At 49.8% G+C, this 25,389-nt stretch overlaps 1 pseudogene and 5 gene segments (V, D, J or C); all 6 read left to right on the forward strand.

The window, feature by feature from the left end:
- Positions 1-944: 944 nt before the first annotated feature.
- Positions 945-1,544, forward strand: LOC121819516 (T cell receptor beta variable 9-like). The segment is given in 2 exon segments: positions 945-1,045; positions 1,160-1,544. Coding segments are annotated over 2 exon segments (411 nt in total).
- Positions 1,545-5,120: 3,576 nt separating this feature from the next.
- LOC101117828 (T cell receptor beta variable 9-like) lies at positions 5,121-6,277 on the forward strand. The segment is given in 3 exon segments: positions 5,121-5,169; positions 5,302-5,694; positions 6,156-6,277. Coding segments are annotated over 3 exon segments (564 nt in total).
- Positions 6,278-6,987: 710 nt separating this feature from the next.
- Positions 6,988-7,464, forward strand: LOC132659771 (T cell receptor beta variable 6-5-like; annotated as a pseudogene).
- A 4,531-nt stretch (positions 7,465-11,995) lies between these two features.
- On the forward strand, positions 11,996-12,818 carry LOC132659770 (T cell receptor beta variable 6-2-like). The segment is given in 2 exon segments: positions 11,996-12,130; positions 12,218-12,818. Coding segments are annotated over 2 exon segments (408 nt in total).
- A 2,535-nt stretch (positions 12,819-15,353) lies between these two features.
- Positions 15,354-16,876, forward strand: LOC114112209 (T cell receptor beta variable 6-9-like). The segment is given in 2 exon segments: positions 15,354-15,488; positions 15,576-16,876. Coding segments are annotated over 2 exon segments (390 nt in total).
- A 685-nt stretch (positions 16,877-17,561) lies between these two features.
- Positions 17,562-18,223, forward strand: LOC101122089 (T cell receptor beta variable 5-5-like). The segment is given in 2 exon segments: positions 17,562-17,662; positions 17,778-18,223. Coding segments are annotated over 2 exon segments (444 nt in total).
- Positions 18,224-25,389: the final 7,166 nt, after the last annotated feature.

The raw sequence follows: 25,389 nt of genomic DNA on the forward strand, positions 1-25,389 counted from the left end.
ATGAATTTGAGCAAACTGTGGGACACAGTGAAGAACAGGGGAGCCTGGTACGCTGCAATGCATGGGGTTTCAATGAGTTGGACTCGAGTTAGCAACTGAACAACAACAGCACCAACAAAAGTAACCCAAGTTTGTAGCATCTTCCTCATGACAATCTTCTAAAAGTCAAAGTATTAAATATTTCCTGCATGAACTCATTTCTTTTCTCTTGAAATTCAAAAGCATAAATCTGCTATGGCTGGCTGGTGTGTGTTTCTAATCGTGTGTGTGTTCTTTAGAAAAACAAAGCAAGTGAAAACAGTGCAATCGGCCAACAGTGAAATATTTTCTAATATGAACACATCCATGACTAGTAAATCTGGGCAGACAATCTTGGTTTCCACGCATAGACCACATGGGGACGCTATGGAACTGCCATACTCCAGAAGTTTCTGGGGCAGAGCAAGGGGACAGTGCTAGTGCCTGGGACCAGGAGGCTTAAGAGAAAGCTTTATTTGCTGTTTTTATCTCTAGAAGCCTTAACAGCACAGACACCAATCTGTAGGCTTGCTGTCCCAGCTGGGAGCCATGAACTTGAACTATGCAGAGCTGAGGGAGCCCTGAGGTTGCAGCCAAAGTGAAGGGTATGGAGCTGGGAGGGAGCAGGAAAGAGCAACAGAGAAGACCAACACCTGCCTGAAGAGGAAAGCGAAGGAGCCATGGGGAAGGGCGTCGGGCATAAATCCAGCCTCGCCTCGACCAGCAGTCCAGCTCACACAACATCTAAGAGACTCTGCAGGACAGAGCAGGGTTCCTGGATCAGCGACCTGGAATGAGAGATATAGATTCCTGGGAACCAGCAGAGGCAGTGACATCAGAGCAGTGACGTCCACCAGTCACTGCCACGTCCACCAGTCACTGACTCACCTACAATCAGAGGAAGGAGGCCCAGAATCCCAGCTCTCAGAGAGCAGAGCTCTGAGCAAGGAGACGCCTGCCCACTCTGCCCCTCCTGCCATGGGCTGCGGCCCCGTCTGCTGTGTGGCTCTGTGTCTCCTGGCAGCAGGTGGGGCCTTGGCACAGGGGGAACCCGTGTTCCTAGCCTGACTCTGCCTGAATCCAAGGCATCATCGGGTTCTCTCCCACGTTCTTTCTCAGCCCCAGTCTTCTTCCCCCACAGGCCTTGTGGATTCTGGAGTCACCCAAACCCCAAGATACCTGATTAAAGCAAGAAGACAGCGAGGGACCCTGAGATGCTCCCCTGTCTCTGGACACCTCTCTGTGTACTGGTACCAACAGGCCCTGGGCCAGGGCCCCCAGTTCCTCATTGAATATTACAACCAGGACGTGAGGGGAGAAACGAACCTTCCAGAACGATTCTCAGGAGAACAGTTCAGTGACTCTAGCTCTGAGCTGAACTTGACTTCCTTGGAGCTGACGGACTTAGCCGTGTATCTCTGCGCCAGCAGCCAAGACACAGCCCTGCATGATCAGGGGCCTCTGGGACAAAAACACTCCTGCCGCAGCTCAGGAAGTGGCTGAGAGGGTGACTGCCTGCCTGTCAGGCCTCCATAGATCCAGGAGACTCTCCCAGACGTTCTTCCTCTGCTGTGTTTTAATCCTTCCAAACATCATCCTAGGTAGTATTATTTTACATGTTTATACATCTGAGCGGAACTGACTGGCCCAGATCTTATGTTTCATTACTTACAGAGCAAGGATTTTGATTCAAGTCTGTCCTCATCACCTGTGGTCTTTGCCCCCATAAAACTGTCCCCCACAAAGAATAAATAATACAGACACACATACATATACACGTACAGTTTAAAAGCAATTGGTTCACATAGTTAAGGCTGGTAAGTCCAAAAGCTGAAAGCTGGTCTGGTGCTAAAAGAGACTGAGGGAGAGCTGATGTCCAAGTTCAAAAGCAGAACTAATGGTCCAGTGTGAAGCCCATCGGCTGACAATTCTCTCTTACTTGGGGGAGGATCAGTGTTTTTGTCTATTCCTCTCTTCTCCTGTTTCATGAAGCCCACCTACGTTATGGAGGGTCATCTGTTTTTGAAATAAAATGTTAATCTAATCTATTATTAACATATACCTATTCACATGTTACCTTTTCCAAAAACACTTCCTTAGGAGCATCCAGAAAAATAAAGCTAAATACCCATGGCCAAGTCAAGTTGATAGGCAGGTCTGACTGCGACCCCTTGGACTGCAGCACTCCAGCCTCCCTGTCCATCACTAACTCCCAGAGTTTACCCAAATGCATATCCATTGAGATGGTGATGCCATCCAAATATCTCATCCTCAGTGATCCTCTTCTCCTCCTGACTTCAATCCTGCCCAGCATCAGGGTCTTTTCAAATAAGTCAGTTCTTCGCATCAGGTGGCCAAAGTATTGGAGTTTCAGCCTCAGCATCAGCCCTTCCAATGAATACTCAGGACTGATTTCCTTTAGGATGGACTGCTTTGATCTCCTTACAGTCCAAGTGACACTCAAGAGTCTTCTAGAAAACCACAATTCAAAAGCATCAATTGTTATATAGTCCAACTCTCACATCAATACATGACTACTGGAGAAACCATAATTTGACTAGACAGACCTTTGTTAGTAATGTAATGTCTCTGCTTTTTAATATGCTGCCTAGGTCGGTCATATGCAAACTGTTCACCCAATTTCTGAATTGAGCCTCCCGGGGAAGGGGCGTGGCCCCTGAGTGACAGGTTGGCTCTGGGGCCTGGCAGGGACAGTGACATCTCAGAAGGACTCCCTGGAGAGCCCCTTTCCCTCTCATCCACACTCATCCAGAGGGCCCTCTGCCTGCCCTGCCCCTGCCATGAGCCCCTGCCTCCTGGGTTGTGTGGTCTTCTGTCTCCTGCAGGCAGGTGAGTCCTGGGGGGCAGGGTCCCCTTTGGGGTCCCAGCACTAAGTCTGTCCGCTGTGACTGCAGCATCGGTTCTCCTTCTCCACAAGGGTGGTCCATGCTGGTGTCACTCAGGACCCCAGATTCCAGGTCGTGAGGACAGGACAGAAGGCGACAGTGACATGTACTCAGGATCTGGGTCATGACCGCATGTACTGGAACTGACAAGATCTGGGACACAGGCTGATCCAGTACTCAGCTGATGCGTCTACTAGCAAACCAGGAGATGTTCCTGAGGGCTACAGCTTCTTCCAGATCAAACACAGACTACTTCTCTCTCACGCTGGAGTCTGCCAACCGCTTCCAGACATGTGTGTACTTCTGCGCCAGCAGTTACTCCACGGCACTGCGTGACTACCTGCTCTCTGTGCAAAAAGACAAGGTCCCACGTGCAGGCTCGTAGCACCAAGAGCCCCAGAGCCCTGGGGACCACGTGCCAGCACTGTGACCCTGGATGTGTGACCTGGACAGGCCTGGATCTGACCCCAGGGACTCAGAGACTTGTGTCCACCATCAGGCTCTCTCTTTCCTCTGCATCCTCCCTGGATGCAGTTCGGAATGCATCCAGTTCTGACTAGTTCTGACTCTTCCTCATCAGCTTAAGACCTCCAGAAGGGAAGAATATTATAACTCAGATATATCTAGACCCTCTCGTCTCTCCCAGCACCTCATTGTTGTCTCTCTGGAAGTTTCTCCCGCAGCCTAGCTCTCAAGCACTCCCTGCCCTTGCCTACCAGAGGGGCGGGTCTTTCCTCCTTTATCCCTTGGCCTCAGCTCCCCTGCCCTCTGTGCTCCAGACACACTGCTCTGCCCTCATCTGGGTCATGTCCCTTCAAATGACACAGGGAACTTTGTAACCACCCATACGCGATCATGTTTGAGCAAGTTCTTGGGGTTATCAAAGAGAAAACAACCTCAGTTAATTAGAAACCATCCAAAATCCCTTAGGAGTCCATTCGCAGGAGGAGAGAGGCTGGGTGTGCGTGTTCTCCCTTCCTGCCCCTCTTTCTCAGCATCTCAATTAACCTGGACCAGGTTTCCACCATTTGAGATCATGAGAGCGCTTATTTCTATTGCCTGTATTACTCCATTTTAGCTAACTACTTTTACTGTAGAGGTATAGCAATTATTCCCTTCTTAGTAGAAATATCTGATCATACAGTCTTTTACCTCCACAGGCTAAGACTAGACTCGAAGATCTACCGTAACTCATCCAGGCTGGGAAGGCAGCAAATGAGGGGTGTGTGTATCTGTGAGTAGGGGTGGAAAGTGTGTCTGCTACTGCTGCTGCTAAGTCGCTTCAGTTGACTCTGACTCTGTGAGACCCCATAGACGGCAGCCCACCAGGCTCCCCCGTCCCTGGGATTCTCCAGGCAAGAACACTGGAGTGGGTTGCCGTTTCCTTCTCCAACGCATGAAAGTGAAAACTGAAAGCAAAGTTGCTCAGTCCTGTCCAAATGTTCGTGACCCCATGGACTGCAGCCCACCAGGCTCCTCCGTCCATGGGATTTTCTAGGCAAGAGTACTGGAGTGGGGTGCCATTGCCTTCTCCATGGAAGTGTGGAGTGTAGGGAATTTGTATTCTTGTTTTAGGTGAAAGGCACAGATCCATGAGACCATGGGCCGCTAGGAGGTACTGTGGGCCCATGGTAAGCAGGGTGTGCTGGGAAGGGTTGAGAGTCACCTTGGAGAGGGCAGCTTAGGGGAACCTTGCTACATGCCTGCATCAGGGAGCAGGTTTGAGTTCCCTGAGTGGTCCAGGGACACATGGAACTGGTACCAGACTCCTCACTGCCCAGGGGAGTGGGGACGTGCCTGGAGCCTCGGGATGTGCCCAGGGGATCTTCTCCTGGAGCAGCATGGGGAGTGGAGGGTGAGGGATGAGTGTGTCTGGTGAGGGCTGGGTGATGAGTGTCAGGCAGGGACAGGAAGAGAAGAAAAAGCCATGTGATGGGCATATGGGGACCTGGGGACAGTGCTCACCTCACACCCACCCTTTGCTGAGGGGCTGTCAGGACAGGGAAGGGCATAGAGGAGCCAGCCCTGGGTCCTGGCAAGGGGTCTAGTGGATCAGGAAATGGCCTGCAGAGACACAGAGCAGTGGCGTCATAGGCAAATGCTCCAATCAGGGAAGTGGGAGTGTCAGCACTTTACACCACTCACCCCAGGAGCCCCGCCCTCAGCCAGCAGCAGCCTTGTGTTCCTGATGCTGCCATGGGCTCCAGGCTCCTCTGCTGTGTGACTCTGTGCCTCCTGGGAGCAGGTGAGGCCTGGACACAGTGTGGGAGCTTCTGAGATGTCCTTGCCTCCCTGGGATAGAAGCCTGGCAATGAGGGCTGCAGCAGGAGGCTTCCCCTGTGCTCTGCCCTCAGCTTCCTTGTCTGCACCCTAACAGGCCTGGTGGATTCTGGACTCACCATGACCCCCAAGTACCTGATCGAATCAAGGAAAGAGCAACTGACTCTGAGATGTTCCTCTGACTCTGTACACCGCTCTGTGTACTGGTACCAACAGGCCCTGGGCCAGAGCCCCCGATTCCTTTTTCAGTATTATCATGGGAAAGTATATCAAAAAGGAAACATATCAGATAAAGTCTCAGGAAAACAGTTCAGTGATGATGCTCGCTTTGAGCTGAGTTTAACCTCCTTGGAGCTGACAGACTCAGCCATGTATCTCTGTGCCAGCAGCCAAGACACAGCCCTCCATGATCAGGTGCTTCTGGGCCAAAAACACTCCTGCCCCAGCTCAGGAAGTGGTGCCCAGTGTGTCAGCTGCCAGGCCCACACAGGTAGAGTGAGAGAGGGTCCCAGATATTTACTTCTTGGTATGTTTTAATGTTCACTAAAGTCATCAAAATAAGTATTATTTTAAATGTTTGAACATCTGAGGGGATGTGAGTTGCCCAGATCTCTTACTTCATAAGTGTTAAAGCTAGCATTCCAGCGCAAGTTTGTTCTCTATACCTGTGGTCCCTTCGCTCATGCAACTATTTCTGTATAAGCAAGTTACATATACCTGTTGTGTTCTGTGTCACAAGATACAATTTGGGGCTCTATGATATGAATTGCTACTCAATGAATGGCAGCCACACTTCACAAGGAGGTATTCCCATGGGAGCAATGTCTCAAAACATACAGAGCATTTTTCGTTTACCCTGGCATTGCACCTCCCTCCACGTCCCTTCTACATCAGTATTGCTTTGTGCCAAAACGTCATCCTGTGCTGGGCACACAACTTCTCTCCATACAGAACAGTGGGTGACTGGCCTGAGGGGCCTCTGCTTGCTCCCTTTCCGCCAACACGGGGAACACGGGCTGTGTGAACATGAAGGAGCTGTACCTGCGTTTGACGGGTGGACCGTCTGTCAGTGAATTGATTAGAAACAGACCAAACAAATTCCTCAAATGTCGATGAGCCTGCGATGAGGTTGGGAGCAGACACCTGGACAGACATGGTAGGTGGAGGGACAGTCTCAGGACTGTGGTCAATGTTGTGGAAACCGAGGCTTAAAGCGCTGCTGTTACTGCTGCTAAGTCGTTTCTGTCAAGTCTGACTCTGTGAGATCCCATAGACGGCAGCCCACCAGGCTCCCCTGTCCGTGGCATTTTCCAGACAAGAACACTGGAGTGGGGTGCCATTGCCTTCTCTGCTTGAAGTGCTCTTGGGACACATATCATAAAGGGCAGCAGCATGCTAGAAGGATTCCCCAGGAGGCAAAACTCCAGAAATATGTAGATAATTACAAATAATATGCATGTTAATGAAGACTTCTCTCTGGACTAGAACATACAAATAGTTTAATCATTTTAACATTTATGGAAAAAATCTCTACCATTTTCAGAAAGGTTACAGCAACGTGTGATGCTTGTGTCCATTGATCTCGATGGTTCTCCACGTTGTGAAATTTCACTCAGGTTCATTTCTCATTTGAGCCTCTAGGGGAAGAGGCGTGGCCCCTGAGTGACAGGTTTTCTCTGGGGCCTGGCAGGGACAGTGACATCTCAGAAGGCCTCCCTGGAGAGGCCCTCTCCCCTCTCATCCACACTCACCCAGAGGGCCGTCTGCCCACCCGACCCCCACCATGAGCCCCTGCCTCCTGGGCTGTGTGGTCTTCTGTCTCCTGCAGGCAGGTGAGTCCTGGGGGGCAGGGTCCCCTTCGGGGTCCCAGCGCTAAGCCTCTGCGCTGTGACTGCAGCATCGGTCCTCCTTCTCCACAGGGGCGGTCCATGCAGGTGTCACTCGGGACCCCAGATTCCAGGTCGTGAGGACAGGACAGAATGCGACACTGAAGTGTACTCAGTATCTAGGTCATGACCCCATGTACTGGTACTGACAAGACCCGGGACACGGGCTGAGGCTGATCCATTACTCAGCTGGGCCTCCCAGCACAGAGAAAGGAGATGTGCCCGATGGGTACAGAGTCTCCAGATCAAGCACGGAGAACTTCCCTCTCACGCTGGAGTCTGCCAGCCGCTCCCAGACATCTGTGTACTTCTGCGCCAGCAGTTACTCCACAGCGCTGCACGACCACGTCCTCTCTGTGCAAAAAGACAGATGAGAGCCCCATGCGGGCTCCTAGCACCGGGAGCCTCAGGGCTTTGCAGACCATGTGTCTGCAGTGTGACCCTGGGTGTGTGGACTCGGTTGGCCTGAGCCTCACTCCCAGGCCTCGGGGCCATGTGTCCTCCATTGATCTCTGTCTTTCCTCTGCATCCTCCCTGTGAACCAGGAAGATGCTTCCCCAGCTCAGCCTCCTACTCATCACCTGAGCCTGAGACCTAGGAGGAAGGTTGTTTGTAAATTAGATATATCTAGACACTCTTGTCTCACCTCAGGCAGCTCATTTCTGTCTTTCTGGAAGGTTCTCCCCCAGCCTGGCTCTCACCTGGTCTCTGCTCTTGTCCACTTTTCCCAGGCAGGCAGGATATTCCTCTCCCCACCTCCTTGCATCAGCTCCCTGGCCCTCTCTACCACAGCCACAAGCTCCCCTCTCATCTAGCTCAGGTCCATTCCCAAGCCACAGGGAGGCTTTTAAGCTGGCCACTCCACGTGGTCTATTTTGAGCAACCTGTATGGACTCATGAAAAAGAAACAAACTTTAGTTAATTGTATATCATCCAAAAACTCAAATGAGGCCATCTGAAGGAGGACCAATTGTCTCTGTGTGTTCTCGACATGCACCCACCGCCCCCCAACATCCTTAGCATGTCCCCTAACCTAGGCCACGTTGGCACCACCTGGCACCCTCATCAAAATCTTCTCAAAATCAAAATATATCTTGCATTGCCCCCATTATATCATGATCTTACATGTGCAGAAATAATTGAGTCCACATTTATAAAAAACTTCTTTATAAAAAGTATTACATGGAATTTGATAATGCTTAATTTAAATAGGAAATCTCAACATATATGCCTCTGATTAATCAGAGGCATCAGTTATGAAGACATGTTTGCAGGCAGATTCACTTGAGATCCTCTGAGCATTTATTTTATGATCATGTATTTCCATCTTTAACTAACTACCATCATTGTGCTGGTGAAGCAATTATTTCCTTCTGAAGAAAATGTTCAGATCATATAGTTTTCTATCTCCAGAGGCTAAGAGTGGATTTGAAAATCAACCCTAATCAGCCAAGCTAGGAAGGCAGTAGAAGCGCTGTGTGTGTGTGTGTGTGTGTGTGTGTGTGTGTGTGTGTGTTCAGGGTGTGGGATTTTTGTCTCCTTGTTTTAAACAGATGCTGCTAATCCATGAGGCCCTTGACCTTTGACCACTTGGAGGCACTGTGTTTCCATGGTAAGCGTGGTGTTTGGGGAGGGCTTGAGAGTCACCCTGGGGAGGGCAGCTTAAGCGAACCTTGGCTACATGCCTGCATCTGGGAGCAGGTTTGAGTTCCCTGAGTGGCCCTGGGACACACCGAGCCAGCACAGACTTCTCACTGCCCAGGGGAGTGGAGTTTCAGGATGTGCCCAGGGGGCTGTCTCCTGGAGCAGCATGACAAGGGGAGGGGAGAGGCTGGGGTATCTGGTGAGGGCTGGGAGATGAGTGTCTGGCAGGGTCAGACAGAGCAGAACAAGACAAGTTGTGGGCACATGGACCAGGGGATAAAACTCACCTCACACCCACCCTTTGCTGAGGGGCTGTGCAGGACAGGGAATGGCATAGAGGAGCCAGCCCTGGGTCCTGCCAAGGGGTCCAGGGGACAAGGGCAGCCTGCAGAGACACAGAGCAGTGATGTCATAAGCAAATTCTCCAATCAGGGGACAGGAGGGTCAGCACTTTACACCACTCACCCCAGGAGCCCCGCCCCCAGCCAGCAGCAGCCTTGGGTTCCTGATGCTGCCATGGGCTCCAGGCTCCTCTGCTGTGTGACTCTCTGCCTCCTCAGAGCAGGTGAGTCCTGGACACAGTGTGGGACTTTCTGAGATGTCTTTGCCTCCCTGAGATAGAAGCCTGGCACTGAGGGCTGCAACAGGAGGCTTCCCCTGTGCTCTGCCCTCAGCTTCCGGCTGTCTCCTTCCCAACAGGCCTGGTGGATTCTGGGGTCACCCAGACCCCCAAATACCTGATCAGATCAAGAAAACAGCAAGCAACGCTGAGATGTTCCCCTGAGTCTGGACACCGCTATGTATCCTGGTACCAACAGGCCCTGGGACAGGGCCCCCAGTTCCTTGTTCAGTATTATGATGGGAAAGTGCATACCAAAGGAAACATGCCAGGTCGATTCTCAGGTGAACAGTTCAGTGACTCTCGCTCTCAGATGAACCTGAGCTCCTTGGAGCTGACAGACTCAGCCGTGTATCTCTGTGCCAGCAGGCAAGACACAGCCTTGCGTGATCAGGTGCCTCTGGTACAAAAACACTCCTGCCCCAGCTCAGGAAGTGGTTGCCAGGCATTGACTTCCAGCCAACGAGACCCAGGCACTGATAGAGTGGACAGCCTTTCCTAGGCATTCTTTCCTGAAATTTTTTAATGCTCCTGAAATTTTTAAATTTTTAATGATATTGCAAGATAAGTATTATTTTATCGGCTTATTAATCTAAGGGGAAGTGACCTGCCCAGATCTCATATTTCTTAACTGTTAGAGCAAGGAAGGCTACTCTAGTTTGTCCTTATCACTTGTGGTCCTCAACATGCCCCCCAACTGACCGCTGCAGGAATGATGCATCACCCAGACCTGTGACGTGTGGTCGTGCTCCGGGGAAACCAGCACATCAAGAGGTCACCACAGGTCCACAGTCAGGTAACCAGGAATAGCTATATAAATTTTTGGGTCCCTGCTTTCAAATACCACTGAGAATCTGCAGAGAGCGGAGCACTGCAGCATGTGTGAGGCCTGCTATGTGTGGAATGAGGCACAACAAGATAAGAGTTTGAGGAGCTCTATGATATTGTTACTCAGTTAATGCAATCCCCATTTCATAAGGAAGCAGTTCCATGGAATCAATGTCTCACATAAAATCAGAGCACTTTTCATTTAACCTGGAGTCTGCCACCTCTCCCTGCATCCCTCAGACATATGCGTTCCTCTGTCATCCACTTGTGTGTGTGAGTGTTTAGTCACTTCAGTCGTGTTTGACTCTTTGTGACCCCACCAACTGTAGCCAGTCAGGCTCCTCTGTCCATGGGATTTCCAGGCAAGAATGGTGGGGTGGGTAGCCAAGTCCTCCTCCAGGGGATGGTCCCAAGGCAGGGATCAAAACTGGGTGTCTTATGTCTCCTGCATTGGCAGGCAGGTTCCTTACCACTCTCACAATCTGAGAGAAGCCCAGGTCACCCATGGTGCTGGGCAACTGGCTTCTCGCCACAAAGAAAGGCGAGTCCCGAGCTTGAGCTGGTTCTGCTTGCTGCTCCCCCTCCCACTTCAGACACTGCAAGCACTGCGTGCAGTGATCAGGATGGGAATGCAGACGCATCTGGCAGGTGACCCGGCTGTTGGTGAACTGATAAGAAATAGAGCCAAAGGACTCCTCAAGTGTGGGTAAGCCTGACCTGCCGTTGCAGAACCAGATCCCAAAAGGACCATTGCAGGTAGAAAGAAGGACACCAACAGGACTGTGGTTAATTAATGAAAGTAGAAATGGAGACTTTCCCAGGTGGGGCTAAAATGAAAGAAAGAAAGAGTATAAAACAGTCTTTTGGACTCTGTGGGAGAGGGAGAGGGTGGGATGATTCGGGAGAATGGCATTGAAACGTATAATATCATATATGAAACAAATCATCAGTTCAGGTTCGATGCAGGATACAGGATGCTTGGGGCTGGTGAACTGGGATGACTCAGAGGGAGGGTACAGGAAGGGGGATGGGAGGGGGGTACAGGATAGGGAACGTGTGTACACCCGTGGCGGATTCATGTTGATGTATGGCAAAACCAATACAATATTGTAAAGTAATTAGCCTCTGATTAAAATAAATAAATTTAAATTTAAAAAAAAAAGAAAAAGAAAGTGAAGTTGCTCAGTCGTGTCTGACTCTGCGATCCCATGGTCTGTAGTCTACTAGGCTTCTCTGTCCGTGGGATTTTCCAGGCAAGAGTTCTGGGGTGGGTTACCATCTCCTTCTGCAGGGGACCTTCCTGATTCTGCCTGCCCATGAGGTAGATGTAAGAGACTTGGGTTCAGTCCCTGGGGCTGGAAGATCCCTGCAGGAGGAAATGGCAACCCATTCCAGTATTCTTGTGTGGAGAATCCCATGGAGAGAGAGGCCTGGTGGGCTACAGTCCACGGGTCGCAAAGAGCCAGACACGACTGAGCAACTAACACTTACCTAGACACTTGAAGATGTATTTGGGATTCATGAGTCATAAAGGGCAGCAGGAAGCCCAAAAGATTTTCCTGAGATTCAACATTACAGAAAAATGCAGGTAAAAGTAATATACGTACGAATGAAGAATTATCTCTAGAAAAAGTACATAAAGTTGCAAACTGTTTACAGAAAGGTTACAACAGCTTGTAAGGCTCAAGTCCATTGAGCTGGCTGGGTCTCCCTCTTGTGAACTGTTCACTTAGGTTCATTTCTGATTTGAGCCTGCAGGGGAAGGGGCGTGGCCCCTGAGTGACAGGTTGGCTCTGGGGCCTGGCAGGGACAGTGACATCTCAGAAGGACTCCCTGGAGAGGCCCTCTCCCTCTCATCCACATTCAGACCAGAGGGCCCTCCGCCCGCCCTGCCCCCGCCATGAGCCTCTGCCTCCTGGGCTGTGTGGTCTTCTGTCTCCTGCAGGCAGGTGAGTCCTGGGGGACAGGGTCCCCTTCGGGGTCCCAGCACTAAGCCTCTGCGCTGTGACCGCATCATCGGTCCTCCATCTCCACAGGGGCGGTCCATGCAGGTGTCACTCAGGACCCCAGATTCCAGGTCGTGAGGACAGGACAGAGCATGACACTGACATGTACTCAGGATCTGGGTCATAACTCTATGTACTGGTACCGACAAGACCCGGGACATGGATTGAGGCTGATCCATTGCTCACGTGGCCCTCCCAGCATGGAGAAAGGAGACGTGCCCGACGGGTACAGCGTCTCCAGCTCAAGCAAAGAGAACTTTCCTCTCACGCTGGAGTCCGCCAACCCCTCCCAGACATCCGTAAACTTCTGTGCCAGCAGTTACTCCACGGCGCTGCACACCCACCTGCTCTCTGTGCAAAAAGACAGGGTCCCACATGCAGGCTCCTAGAACTGGGAGCCTCAGAGCCCTGGGGACCACGTGCCAGCTCTGTGACCCTGCTGTGTGACCTGGACAGGCCTGCATCTGACCCCAGGGACTCGGGACACGTGTCCACCATCAGGCTCTATCCTTCCTTTGCATCCTCCCTGGATGCAGTTCGGAATGCGTCCAGTTCTGAGTAGTTCTGACTCTTCCTCATCAGCTTAAGACCTCCAGAAGGGAAGAATATTAGTAAATTAGATATACCTAGACCCTCTTGTCTCTCCATGGCACCACATTGCTGTCTGTCTGGAAGTTTCTCCCACAGCCTGGCTCTCAAGTGTCCCTGCTCTTGCCCTCCAGAGGGGCGGGTCTTTCCTTCTTTATTCCTTGGCCTCAGCTTCCCTGCCCTCTCTGCTCCAGACACACTGCTCTCCCCTCATCTGGACCATGTCCCTTCCCATGACACAAGGAACATTGTACCATGCCTAAGTGGTCGTGTTTGACCGAGCTCTTGGGGTCGTCAAAGAGAAAACAACCTCAGTTAATTGGAAACCAGCCAAAATCCCTTGGGAGTCCATTCCCAGGAAGAGAGACAGGCTGGGTGTGTGTTCTCCTTCCCTGCACCTCTAAGCATCTCAATTAACCAGACCAGGTTTCTACCATTAACCTCAGAGAAGTCTTCTCAAAGTCAAAATACTTCCTCCATGGTATCTTATTATATCAAGATTTTATAAGTTCACAGGAAATAAATAGGTTAATACACATAAAACCTCTTCATAAAATGCACCTGCTAGAATTTGGTAGTGCTTAATTTAAATATGAAATCCGGAAATATATGGATCTGTTTAATCAAAATGAGGTCTGGAATAGCGGTGTCCAGGCTGGCTTCATTGAGATCATGGAGCGCTTCTTTTTATTGCCCATATTACTCCATTTTAGCTAACTATTGTCATTGGAGTGGTGCAGGAACTATTTCCTTCTTAGTAGAAATGTCTAATCATACAGTGTTTTACCTCCACAGGAGCTAAGACTAGACTGGAAGATCAACCCTAATTCAGCCATGCTGGGAAGGCAGCATGTGAAGGGTGTGTGTGTGTGTGTGTGTGTGTGTGTGTGTGTGTGTGTGTGGTGTGTGTGTGTGTGTGTGTGTGTGTGTGTGTGTGTGTGTGAGTAGGGGTTGAAAGTGTGGAGTGTGGGGAATTTGTATTCTTGTTTTGATGGAGGGCACAGATCCATGAGACCATGGGCCACTAGGAGGCACTGTGGGCGCATGGTAAGCCGGGTGTGCTGGGAGGGGGTGAGAGTCACCCTGGAGAGGGCAGCTTAGGGGAACCTTGGCTACATGCCTGCATCAGGGAGCAGGATTGAGTTCCCTGAGTGGTCCAGACACATGGACCCAGTACAGACTCCTCACTGCCCAGGGGAGTGGGGACATGCCTGGAGCCTCGGGATGTGCCCAGGGGATCTTCTCCTGGAGCAGCATGGGGAGTGGAGGGTGAGGGATGAGTGTGTCTGGTGAGGGCTGGGTGATGAGTGTCAGGCAGGGACAGGAAGAGAAGAAAAAGCCATGTGATGGGCATATGGGGACCTGGGGACAGTGCTCACCTCACAGCCACCCTTGCTGAGGGGCTGTCAGGAGAGGGAAGGGCACAGAGGAGCCAGCCCTGGGTCCTGCCAAGGGGTCCAGGGGACAAGGGCAGCCTGCAGAGACACAGAGCAGTGATGTCATAGGCAAATGCTCCAATCAGGGGACAGGAAGGTCAGCACTTACCCTCTCATCCTAGGAGCCCCGCCCCCTGCCAGCAGCAGTCCTGGGTTCCTGATGCTGCCATGGGCTCCAAGCTCCTCTGCTGTGTGACTCTCTGCCTCCTTGGAGCAGGTGAGGCCTGGACACAGTGTGAGAGCTTCTGAGATATTCTCATGGGAGAAATATCTCAAATAAAAACAGAGCATTTTTCATTTACCCTGGCGTCTGCACCTCCCTCCACATCCTTCCTACATCTGAATTCCTTTGTGCCAATACGTCATCCTGTGCTGGGCACCAAGAGAGCTGGGGCACAGTCTTGAGGGGGCTCCGCTTGCTTCCTTCCTGGCACCAACATGGGAAGCAGGGCCTCCGGTGAACGTGAAGAAGCTGTATCTATGTTTGGCCGGCAGACCATCTTTCAGTGACTTGATTAGAAATTTACCAAACAGATTCCTCAAATGTTGATGAGCCTGCAATGAGTTTGGAGGCTCCCTAACCCTGGAGAACCATGGTATGAGGAGGGACAATCTCAGGACTGAGGTCAATGTTGCAGAAACGGAGGCTTGAAGTGCTGCTGCTGCTGCTGCTGCTAAGTCGCTTCTGTCAAGTCTGACTCTGTGCGTCCCCATAGACGGCAGCCCACCAGGCTCCCCCATCCCTGGGATTTTCCAGGCAAGAACACTGGCGTGGGGTGCCATTGCTTCTCTGCTTGAAGTGCTCTTGGGACACATATCATACAGGGTAGCAGGACGCCTGAAGGATTTCGCCAGGATGCAAAAACTCCAGAAATATGTAGATAAATACAAGTAATATACATGTTAATGAAGACTTATCTCTGGACTAGAACATACAAAACATTTAATCAGTTTAACATCTACAGAAAAAATCTTTAACATTTACAGAAAGTTAACAGCAATGTGTGGGCTTGCGTCCGGTGATCTGGATGGTTGTCTGTGTTGTGAACTGTTCACTTAGCCTCATGTCTGATTTGAGCCTCTGGGGGGAAGGGGCGTGGCCCCTGAGTGACAGGTTGGCTCTGGGGCCTGGCAGGGACAGTGACATCTCAGAAGGACTCCCTGGAGAGCCCCTCTCCCTCTCATCCACACTCAGCCCAGAGGGCCCTCCGCCCGCCCCGCCCCCGCCATGAGCCTCTGCCTCCTGGGCTGTGTGGTCTTCTGTCTCCTGCAGGCAGGTGAGTCCTGGGGGGCAGGGTTCCCTTCGGGGTCCCAGCACTAAGCCTCTGCGCTGTGACTGCAGCATCGGTCCTCCTTCTCCACAGGGTCGGTCCATGCTGGTGTCACTCAGGACCCCAGATTCCAGATGGTGAGGACAGGACAGAGCACAACACTGAAATGTACTCAGAATCTGGGTCATAACTCTATGTACTGGTATCGACAAGACCCGGGACTTGGGCTGAGGCTGATCCATTACTCAGCTGCCTATCCCAGCACGGAGAAAGGAGACGTGCCCGAGGGCTACAGCGTCTCCAGACCAAGCACAGAGGACTTCCCTCTCACGCTGAAGTCTGCCAACCGCTCCCAGACATCTGTGTACTTCTGTGCCAGCAGTTACTCCACAGCGCTGCACGGCCACCTCCTTTCTGTGCAAAAAAGCAGATGAGGGCCCTGCAGCCTGGAACTTGGGGAGCCCCTTGCAGGCTCCTAGCACCTGCAGACTTGGAGCCCACAGACACACCCTGGCAGCACAGACAGTGATGTTTGATCTTCCTGGTGCAGACCTGACAGCAGGGCCTCACTCTCTGCCTTGTCACTGCAGCTGCCACGTGAGCCTAAAGATGATACCCGGCTCTGACTCCTAGTCATCAGTCCGAATATGAGGCCCCCAGGAGGGAAGGTTCTGGGAAATCAGATACATCGAGACCCTCTTGTCTCTCCCCGGGCACCACATGCCTGTCACTATGGAAGGTTCCCCCTCAGGCTGGCCCTTGCGTGGTCTCTGCTCTTGTCCAACTTCCCAGATGTGGGGCCTCACTCTCCCACCTTCCTGGCCCTCGTTCCCACCCTTCTCTACTTCAGCCTTGCTGCTCCTCCTTCAACTGGGTCATGTCCTTGCCCATCACCCAGGGAACCTTGTAATGATCCCTAAGTGGGCGTGTTAGAGGGTGCTCTCTGGGGTCCTCAAAGAGAATGCAACCTCAGTTAATTATTAATCATCCAAAATTCCTTGGTCGTCCCTGAGGAGGAGAGACAAGCTGTGTGTCTATGCATTCTCCACCATTGCCTGTGTTTACCATCTAAATAGCCTAGAACCTGATGCTGGGAAAGACTGAAAGCAAGAGAACTGCCTGGCAGAGAAAGAGGTGGTTCGATAGCATCACCGACTCAACAGACATGAATTTGAGCAAACTGTGGGACATAGTGAAGAATAGGGGAGCCTGGTACGCTGCAATGCATGGGGTTTCAATGAGTTGGACTCGAGTTAGCAGCTGAACAACAACACCAGCAAAAGCTAACCCAAGTTTGTAGCATCTTCTTCATCACAATCTTATAAAAGTCAAAGTATTAAATATTTCCTGCATGAACTCATTTCTTTTCTCTTGAAATAAAAATCATAAATCAGCTATGGCTGGCTGGTGTGTGTGTTTCCAATCGTGTGTGTGTTCTTTAGAAAAACAAAGCAAGTGAAAACACAGTGCAATCGACAAGCAGTGAAATATTTTCTAATATGAACACATCCATGACTCTTAAATCTGGGCAGACAACCTTGGTTTCCAGGCATATACCACAAGGGGATGCTGTGGAACTGCCATACTCCAGAAGTATCTGGGGCAGAGCAAGGGGACAGTGTTAGTGCCTGGGACCAGGAGGCTTAAGAGAAAGCTTTGTCTGTGTTTTTATTTCTTGAAGCCTTAACAGCACAGACACTAATTTGTAGGCTTGCTGTCCCCACTGGGAGCCATGAACTTGAACTATGCAGTGCTGATGGAGCCCTGAGGTTGCAGCAAAAGTGAAGCATATGGAGCTGGGACGGGGCAGGAAAGAGCAACAGAGAAGAGCAACACCTCCCTGAAGAGAAAACAAAGGAGCCCTGGGGAAGGGCGTTGGGCATAAAGCCAGCCTCGCCTAGACCAGCAGTCCAGCTCACAGGTCATCTAAGAGACTCTGCAGGACAGAGCAGGGTTCCTGGATCAGCGACCTGGCATGAGAGGTCAGATTCCTGGGAACCAGCAGAGGCAATGACATCAGAGCAGTGACATCACTGCCTCACTTCCAGTCAGAGGAAGGAGGCCCAGAACCCCACTCTCAGAGAGCAGAGCTCTGAGCAAGGAGACGCCTGCCCGCTCTGCCCCTCCTGCCATGGGCTGCGGCCCCGTCTGCTGTGTGGCTCTGTGTCTGCTGGCAGCAGGTGGGGCCTTGGCACAGGGGGGAACCCGTGTTCCTAGCCTGACTCTGCCTGAATCCAAGGCATCATCGGGTTCTCTCCCACGTTCTTTCTCAGCCCCAGTCTTCTTCCCCCACAGGCCTTGTGGATTCTGGAGTCACCCAAACCCCAAGATACCTGATTAAAGCAAGAGGACAGCGAGGGACCCTGGGATGCTCCCCTGTCTCTGGACACCTCTCTGTGTACTGGTACCAACAGGCCCTGGGCCAGGGCCCCCAGTTCCTCGTTCAGTATTACAGACAGCAAGTGAGGGGAGAAGCACAGCTTCCGGATCGATTCTCAGGAACACAGTTCAGTGACTCTAGCTCTGAGCTGAACTTGACTTTCTTGGAGCTGACGGACTCAGCCGTGTATCTCTGTGCCAGCAGCCAAGACACAGCCCTGCATGATCAGGTGCCTCTGGGACAAAAACACTCCTGCCCCAGCTCAGGAAGTGGCTGTGAGGGTGACTGCCTGCCTGTCAGGCCTACGTAGATCCGGTAGACTCTCCCAGACGTTCTTCCTCTGCTGTGTTTTAATGCTTCCAAAGATCATGCTAGGTAGTATTATTTTCCATGTTTATACATCTGAGCAGAACTGATTGTCCACCTCTTTTATTTCATTACTTTCAGAGAAAGGAAGTTGATTTAAGCCTGTTCTCATTACCTGTGGTCTTTGTCCCCATAAAACTGTCCCCCACATAGAATAACTAATACACATAAACACACACACACCTACACACATACTCACATACATGTTTTAAAGCAATTGGCTCACATAGTTGTTAAGGCTGGTAAGTCCAAAAGCTGCAAGCGGGTCTGGTGCTACTAGAGATGGAGGGGGAGCTGATGTTTAAGTTCAAAAGCAGAAGAACTAATGGTCCAGTGGGAAGGCCATCGGCTGACAATTCTCTCTTACTTGGGAGAGGATCAGTATTCTTGTCTATTCCTCTTTCATCTGGTTTCATGAAGGCCACTGACGTTATGGAGGGTCATCTGCTTTACGAATTAAAATGTTAATCTAAGCGGCCAGGGCACTAAGGGCAGGCAGCTGCGGCTGGCACACTAAGCATGACAGAGAGCTACCCCACGTCCGAGGTCAGGGGCAGCGGCCTGGACTGCCAGGCTGAGACGGCCTAGGAACGGTGAGAGGAGCTATCCCGCATCCTTGCCCAGTGGCGGCAGCTGGAAGGAGCCACCCCACGCCCAAGGCCAGCGGCTGCTGCTGGGTGGAGCAACCCCACATCCAAGGAATGATGGCTGTGTGGACACAGGAGGGCCTGGAGGAGCCATCCCATGTTGAAAGTCAGGAAGGGCGGCGGTGAGCAGATACCCCTCATCTAAGTACGGAGTAGCAGCTGTGCTTTGCTGGAGCAGCTGGGAAGAGATACCCCACGCCCAAGGTAAGAGAAACCCAAGTAAGATGGTAGGTGTTGCAAGAGGGCATCAGAGGGCTGACACACTGAAACCATTCTCACAGAAAACTATTCAATCTAATCACACTAGGACCACAGCCTTGTCTAAATCAATGAAACTAAGCCATGCCTGTGGGGCAACCTAAGACGGGTGGGTCATGGTGGAGAGGTCTGACAGAATGTGGCCCACTGGAGAAGGGAATGGCAAACCGCTTCAATATTCTTGCCTTGAGAACCCCATGAACAGTATGAAAAGGCAAAATGAAGGATACTGAAAGAGGTACTCCCCAGGTCAGTAGGTGCCCAGTATGCTACTGGAGGTCAGTGGAGAAATAACTCCAGAAAGAATGAAGGGATGGAGCCAAAGCAAAAACAATACCCAGCTGTGGATGTGACTGGTGATAGAAGCAAGGTCTGTGGCTGTAAAGAGCAATATTGCATACAAACCTGGAATGTCAGGTCCATGAATCAAGGCAAATTGGAAGTGGTCAAACAGGAGATGGCAAGAGTGAATGTCAACATTCTAGGAATCAGCGAACTAAAATGGACTGGAATGGGTGAATTTAACTCAGATGACCATTATATCTACTACTGTGGGCAGGAATCCCTCAGAAGAAATGGAGTAGCCATCATGGTCAACAAAAGAGTCCGAAATGCAGTACTTGGATGCAATCTCAAAAACGACAGAATGATCTCTGTTCATCTCCAAGGCAAACCATTCAATATCACATAATCCGAGTCTATGCCCCAACCAGTAATGCTGAAGAAGCTGAAGTTGAATGGTTCTATGAAGACCTACAAGACCTTTTAGAACTAACACCCAAAAAAGATGTCCTTTTCATTATAGGGGACTGGAATGCAAAAGTAGGAAGTCAAGAAACACCTGGAGTAACAGGCAAATCTGGCCTTGGAATGCAGAATGAAGCAGGGCAAAGACTAAGAGAGTTTTGCCAAGAAAATGCACTGGTCATAGCAAACACCCTCTTCCAACAACACAAGAGAAGACTCTACACATGGACATCACCAGATGGTCAACACCGAAATCAGATTGATTATATTCTTTGCAGCCAAAGATGGAGAAGCTCTATACACTCAACAAAAACAAGACCAGGAGCTGACTGTGGCTCAGATCATGAACTCCTTATTACCAAATTCAGACTCAAATTGAAGAAAGCAGGGAAAACTGCTAGACCATTCAGGTATGACCTAAATCAAATCCCTTACAGCAGAAGTGAGAAATAGATTTAAGGGCCTAGATCTGATAGATAGAGTGCATGATGAACTATGGAATGAGGTTCGTGACATTGTATAGGAGACAGGGATCAAGACCATCCCCATGGAAAAGAAATGCAAAAAAGCAAAACGGTTGTCTGGGGAAGCCTTACAAATAGCTGCGAAAAGAAGAGAAGGGAAAAGCCAAAGAGAAAAGGAAAGATATAAGCATCTGAATGCAGAGTTCCAAAGAATAGCAAGAAGAGATCAGAAAGCCTTCTTCAGCAATCAATGCAAAGAAATAGAGGAAAAGAACAGAATGGGAAAGACTAGAGATCTCTTCAAGAAAATTAGAGCTACCAAGGGAACATTTCATGCAAAGATGGGCTCGATAAAGGACAGAAATGGTATGGACCAAACAGAAGCAGAAGATATTAAGAAGAGATGGAAAGAATACACAGAAGCACTGTACAAAAAAGTCCTTCACAACGCAGATAATCACAATGGTGTGATCGCTCATCTAGAGCCAGACATCCTGGAATGTGAAGTCAAGTGGGCCTTAGAAAGCATCACTACGAACAAAGCTAGTGGAGGTGATGGAATTCCAGTTGAGCTGTTTCAAATCCTGAAAGCTGATGCTGTGAAAGTGCTGCACTCAATATGCCAGCAAATTTGGAAAACTCAGCAGTGGCCACAGGACTGGAAAAGGTCAGTTTTCATTCCAATCCCAAAGAAAGGCAATGCCAAAGAATGCTCAAACTACCACACAATTGCACTCATCTCACATGCTAGTAAAGTAATGCTCAAAATTCTCCAAGCCAGGCTTCAGCAATACGTGAACCGTGAACTCCCTGATGTTCAAGCTGGTTTTAGAAAAGGCAGAGGAACCAGAGATCAAATTGCCAACATCCACTGGATCATGTAAAAAGCAAGAGATTTCCAGAAAAACATCTATTTCTGCTTTGTTGACTATGCCAAAGCCTTTGACTGTGTGGATCACAATAAACTGGAAAATCCTGAAAGAGATGGGAATACAGATCACCTGACCTGCCTCTTGAGAAATCTATATGCAGGTCAGGAAGCAACAGTTAGAACTGGACATGGAACAACAGACTGGTTCCAAATAGGAAAAGGAGTACGTCAAGGCTGTATATTGTCATCCTGCTTATTTAACTTATATGCAGAGTACATCATGAGAAACGCTGGACTGCAAGAAACACAAGCTGGAATCAAGATTGCCCGGAGAAATATCAATAACCTCAGATATGAAGATGACATCACCCTTATGGCAGAAAGTGAAGAGAAACTAAAAAGCCTCTTGATGAAATTGAAAGAGGAGAGTGAAAAAGTTGGCTTAAAGCTCAATATTCAGAAAACGAAGATCATGGCATCTGGTCCCATCACTTCATGGGAAATAGATGGGGAAACAGTGGAAAGTGTCAGACTTTATTTTGGGGGCTCCAAAATCGCTGGAGATGGTGACTGTAGCCATGAAATTAAAAGATACTTACTCCTTGGAAGAAAAGTTATGACCAACCTAGATAGCATATTCAAAAGCAGAGACATTACTTTGCCGACTAAGGTCCGTCTATTCAAAGCTATGGTTTTTCCAGTGGTCATGTATGGATGTGACAGTTGGACTGTGAAGAAAGATGAGTGCCGAAGAATTGATGCTTTTGAACTGTGGTGTTGGAGAAGACTCTTGAGAGTCCCTTGGACTGCAAGGAGATCCAACCAGTCCATTCTGAAGGAGATCAACCCCGGGATTTCTTTGGAAGGAATGATGCTAAAGCTGAAGCTCCAGTACTTTGGCCACCTCATGCAAACAGTTGTCTCACTGGAAAAGACTTTGATGCTGGGAGGGATTGGGGGCAGGAGAAGAAGGGCACGACAGAGGATGAGATGGCTGGATGGCATGACTGACTCGATCGTCGCGGGTCTGAGTGAACTCTGGGAGTTGGTGATGGACAGGGAGGCCTGACATGCTGCGATGCACGGGGTCGCAAAGAGTCGGACACGACTGAGCGACTGAACTGAACTGATTCACATTTTGAAAGTGCAGTCGCTCAGTCGTGTCTGACTCTTTGTGACCCAGTGGACTGTAGCCCACCAGGCTCCTCCATCCATGGAATTTTCTAGGCAAGAGTACTGGAGTGGGTTGCCATTTCCTTGTCCAGCGGATCTTCCCAATCCAGGGATGGAACCTGGGTCTCCCATATTGCGGGCAGATGCTTCACCGTCTGAGCCAAAAAATATCCCTCTTTGGAGCACCCAGAAAAATAAAGCTAAATACCCATGGCAGAGTCAAGTTGACATATTGTATTAGTCAGGACACCATCTTCCAGGGTTGCACAAATTAGTAAGCATGGAGTCCCTGGCGAGTAACAGGACTCTGGATTTCTTGACTCCATTTGCAAATCTCTGCCAGCCTCCTCTAGTGCTTCCTAGGTCAGACAGTAGATATGGACACATTGTGACTTCAGCGCCTATATTTGAGGTCTTCAGATGTCACAGGAAAGAAAGTAATTATGCTTGCTTGTTCGATACATGAGATAAAGAGCACGTAACTTACCCTCGGGCATTTTTACATCAACTTTATCAGCATATGAATTATAGTTAACATTTGAATAATGTGAAGTTTGGGGCCCCTGAACCAGCCTTAACCCTGCTGTAAAAGTTTTTTTAAACTTAAGTCAATCCTGTTTACGATGTCCCATCCGAAGATTCAACCAGCCACAATTGTGTGGTACTGTGAAAAGTGAAAGTGAAACTCACTCAGTCGTGTCTGACTCTTTGCCACGCTAGACAGTCCATGAAACTCTCCAGGCCAGAATACTGGAGTGGGTAGCCTTTCCCTTCTGCAGCAGATCTTCCCAACCAGGGATCCCACTCAGGTCTCTCCCATTGCAGGCAGGTTCTCTACCAGATGCGCAACAGGTCTGTAGTTAGTATCTATCAAAATTTCCACACAAAAGTGGACCCATGAAGTTCAGAATAGGGTGGTCCAAGGGGTCCGCTGTATATACAATAGCATTACACACTGTACAGTGAACAGAGGGATGGTTTTGATCAATCCATATGCGTGTACCCCTGGAACATTCACCTATAAAGAATGAGAACATTTCATCACCAAAACTTCTCTGAGGCCCCATCCCAGGCCTGTCTCCTTCCCTGACAACCAACAATATGATTTCTGTTGCTGTTATTATTTTTTTAAGTCCTGTTTAGCCCAGAGCTAAATATTTAAGCAATTGCTCTTGGAAAGTATTATGGTTGAAGAAGTTCTTGAAAGCATGTGAGCACCATGTCCATGTCAGGGACTTTCCTATCTGGAGATGAATGGTTTGGAAAATGACCATCCAGAGGTCTTCCCTGCTGCTACAGGCTTTAAAAAAAAAATTACTCATGTTCATGAATTTCTTTTCTCATGCACATTTTGTCTGAAATGATTTTATGATGCTATTTTGACAGGAAGTCCTCATCTCCTAGGAAATTACTTTGAGGTCCCACGTGATATGCACACATCAAGGCCTCCTGCTCACACACTGGGTACTGGGACTGAGCAGGCCACCAGCAGCAGCAATTTTGGTGAGAGATCATTTCATGTCAGGGAGAAGGCTAGCCTTTGATTTGACCCCAGTGACCAACTCACAGGAGCTGAACTGAAAAGTCCCCCTTTCTTAGGGGCCTGGCCTGGGCACTAGTCTCCTGAGCTGTGGGTCCCACTGTCTCTTGGACCAGAGACATTCTGAGCACAGGTATGGATCGCATGGACTTGCCAGGCTCCAATTGAAGGCTTGTTTTTGTGGCTACAACATCGAGCTCATTCATTCCTTCTGACCTTAGCTTCAGTGTTTTTGTCTCTGAGGGCCCAGGAATGGTTAGTCACCCAGGCCTCAGACGTGCGGTTGGATTCCGTGGAAACCAGCACATCAGGAGGTCACCAGGGTCCCCGACTCACGACCAGGTGCATGATATTCAGATTCAAAAATTATTGAGAATTTGAAAACCACAGCAGCAGAGCATGGCAGCTAGTACAGGGTCCTTCTAAATGTGAGGTTTGTACGTATGATATAGTCTGGGCCTCTAGGATATCGGTTACTGAATGGCAGCCACTTTCACAAGGAAGTACCCCCATGCAATGGATGTCTCAGGTAAAATCGGAGCACTTTTCCTTTACCCCTGGGGTCCGCCATCTCTCCTGACCCCACGTCTGTACATCCCTCCCACCTCTGTACTCCTTTGTGCCAACATGTCATCCATGGTGCTGGGCAACCAGCTTTTCTCCTCAAAGAAAGCTGGGTCACAGGCCTGAGGTGATTCGGTTCGCTGCTCCTCCACCCCTCAGACACGAGAAGCACGTGCGGAGGTGGACATGAAGGAGCTGAGCCTGCATGTGACAGGCGCCGAGCCTGGTGGGCTGCAGTCCATGGGGTGGAGAAGAGTGGACATGACTGAGTGACTTCACTTTCACGTTTTACTTTTGTGCATTGGAGAAGGAAATGGCAACCCTCTCCAGTGTTCCTGCCTGGAGAGTCCCAGGGATGGGGGAAGCTGGTGAGCTGCCATCTCTGGGGTCGCACAGAGTCGGACACGACTGAAGCGACTTAGCAGCAGCAGCAGCAGCTATCAGTCAGTGAATTAATAAGAAAGAGAGCCTAAGGATTCCTCAAGTGCCGATGAGCTTGCCTTAAGGTTAGGGAACCAGATCCAGAATCATTGTGGGTGGAAGGACGTGAACTGGACTGTTGTCAATGAAACAAAATAGAAACATGAGGGATTATTTGGACAACGTGAGTCATAAAGGGCAGCAGGAAGCCCTGAGGGTTTTCCCTGAGATTCAAAACTACAGAAATAATAAACTACAGATCAATAAACTGAATATATGTAATAATGAACAGCTATTTCTGGAATAAAGTGTACATAAGGTTGTGAACAGTTTTTTGGAAAGTTTACTACAAATGTAAGGCTTGTGTTCATTGAGCTGGATGGTCTCCCTGTTGTGAGCTGTTCAGTTTTGTTCAGGAGCACACTCACGTCCCATGCTTTGCAACCCCATGGAACACAGCACGTCAGGCTTTCCTGT

The sequence above is a fragment of the Ovis aries genome, chromosome 4 (assembly GCF_016772045.2).
Source record: "Ovis aries strain OAR_USU_Benz2616 breed Rambouillet chromosome 4, ARS-UI_Ramb_v3.0, whole genome shotgun sequence".
Classification (NCBI taxonomy): Eukaryota; Metazoa; Chordata; class Mammalia; order Artiodactyla; family Bovidae; genus Ovis; species Ovis aries.